The following is a 728-nucleotide window of genomic DNA, read 5'->3' as shown; positions in this document are numbered from 1 at the left end:
GGTTGACACACTCCGGCATGGCGGTGCTGGATTGCGTCTCAGGTTGATTAGGTGAGTTTGCTTTAGGATACTCCCTTATGTTTTCTCTCTCCAATAGCAAACACACGGTAGCGTGGACTGTAAGAAGGTCGAGATAAGCTGCTACACTATGGGCGTTTGACTGCCGGGTGACGGAAATATATTCTCAGATAACATGAATGTCTTTAAGGACGTATTAAACTGTAGCAAATACGAGATTAGCGTTCGCCGAGTTTGTGGAGGCTTTGGAAGCGGCACGCCGTCCTATCCTCACCGTCGCCGACCGCTAACTAACCAGCGAGGTGCGGCTTGGAGCCGTAGACAGTACCTTGCCTTCCTCCTGCACCCCTCTCCTCTCCACCCTTCACTCACACCGATGGAGAGCACGATAATTAGAGGTGTACAGGTGAAGAATCTAGTTTGAGAAGAGCAGTAGGGGTGGGGAGGTGAGCACGAGCTGCTTCCGAGAAGTTTTGTTTCCCTGCGGTCTAATTTACAAGTGAGGAGCCTGCTGCGTGTTTGTTCACTCGTGCTTGTAATTGCGCGAACGATTATTCGTGTTGGATTTAATCTTTAAAGAACAAGTGTTACACATGAGCATGCGCTGTTGGTTTTATGAAATTGTATGCATTTAAGCTGAAATGCTTGTTCAGTATAAGTACTTCGCTACGACGACGATGTACCCAACAGATTTGAATCTAGTTAGCACC

General features: G+C 47.8%; 1 protein-coding gene across 2 annotated transcripts in view; it reads right to left on the bottom strand.

Moving 5' to 3' along the window:
• Positions 1-421, bottom strand: part of Nep2 (M13 family metallopeptidase neprilysin 2) — a 188924-nt gene extending 188503 nt beyond the window's left edge. The window contains exon 1 of one of the 2 annotated variants that reach the window (XM_076172789.1): positions 1-421. This exon is cut by the window's left edge and continues 58 nt beyond it. In XM_076172789.1, the coding sequence (XP_076028904.1) occupies positions 1-19 (19 nt within the window). In that variant the 5' untranslated portion in view covers positions 20-421. The other variant, XM_076172788.1, reaches the window with a different exon arrangement.
• Positions 422-728: the final 307 nt, after the last annotated feature.

The sequence above is a fragment of the Oratosquilla oratoria genome, chromosome 33, assembly GCF_046742065.1.
Source record: "Oratosquilla oratoria isolate Oo_2021 chromosome 33, ASM4674206v1, whole genome shotgun sequence".
In the NCBI taxonomy this organism is placed as follows: Eukaryota; Metazoa; Arthropoda; class Malacostraca; order Stomatopoda; family Squillidae; genus Oratosquilla; species Oratosquilla oratoria.
The sequence above is the reverse complement of the archived record's forward strand: the minus strand, read 5'-3'. Positions and strand labels throughout refer to the sequence as shown.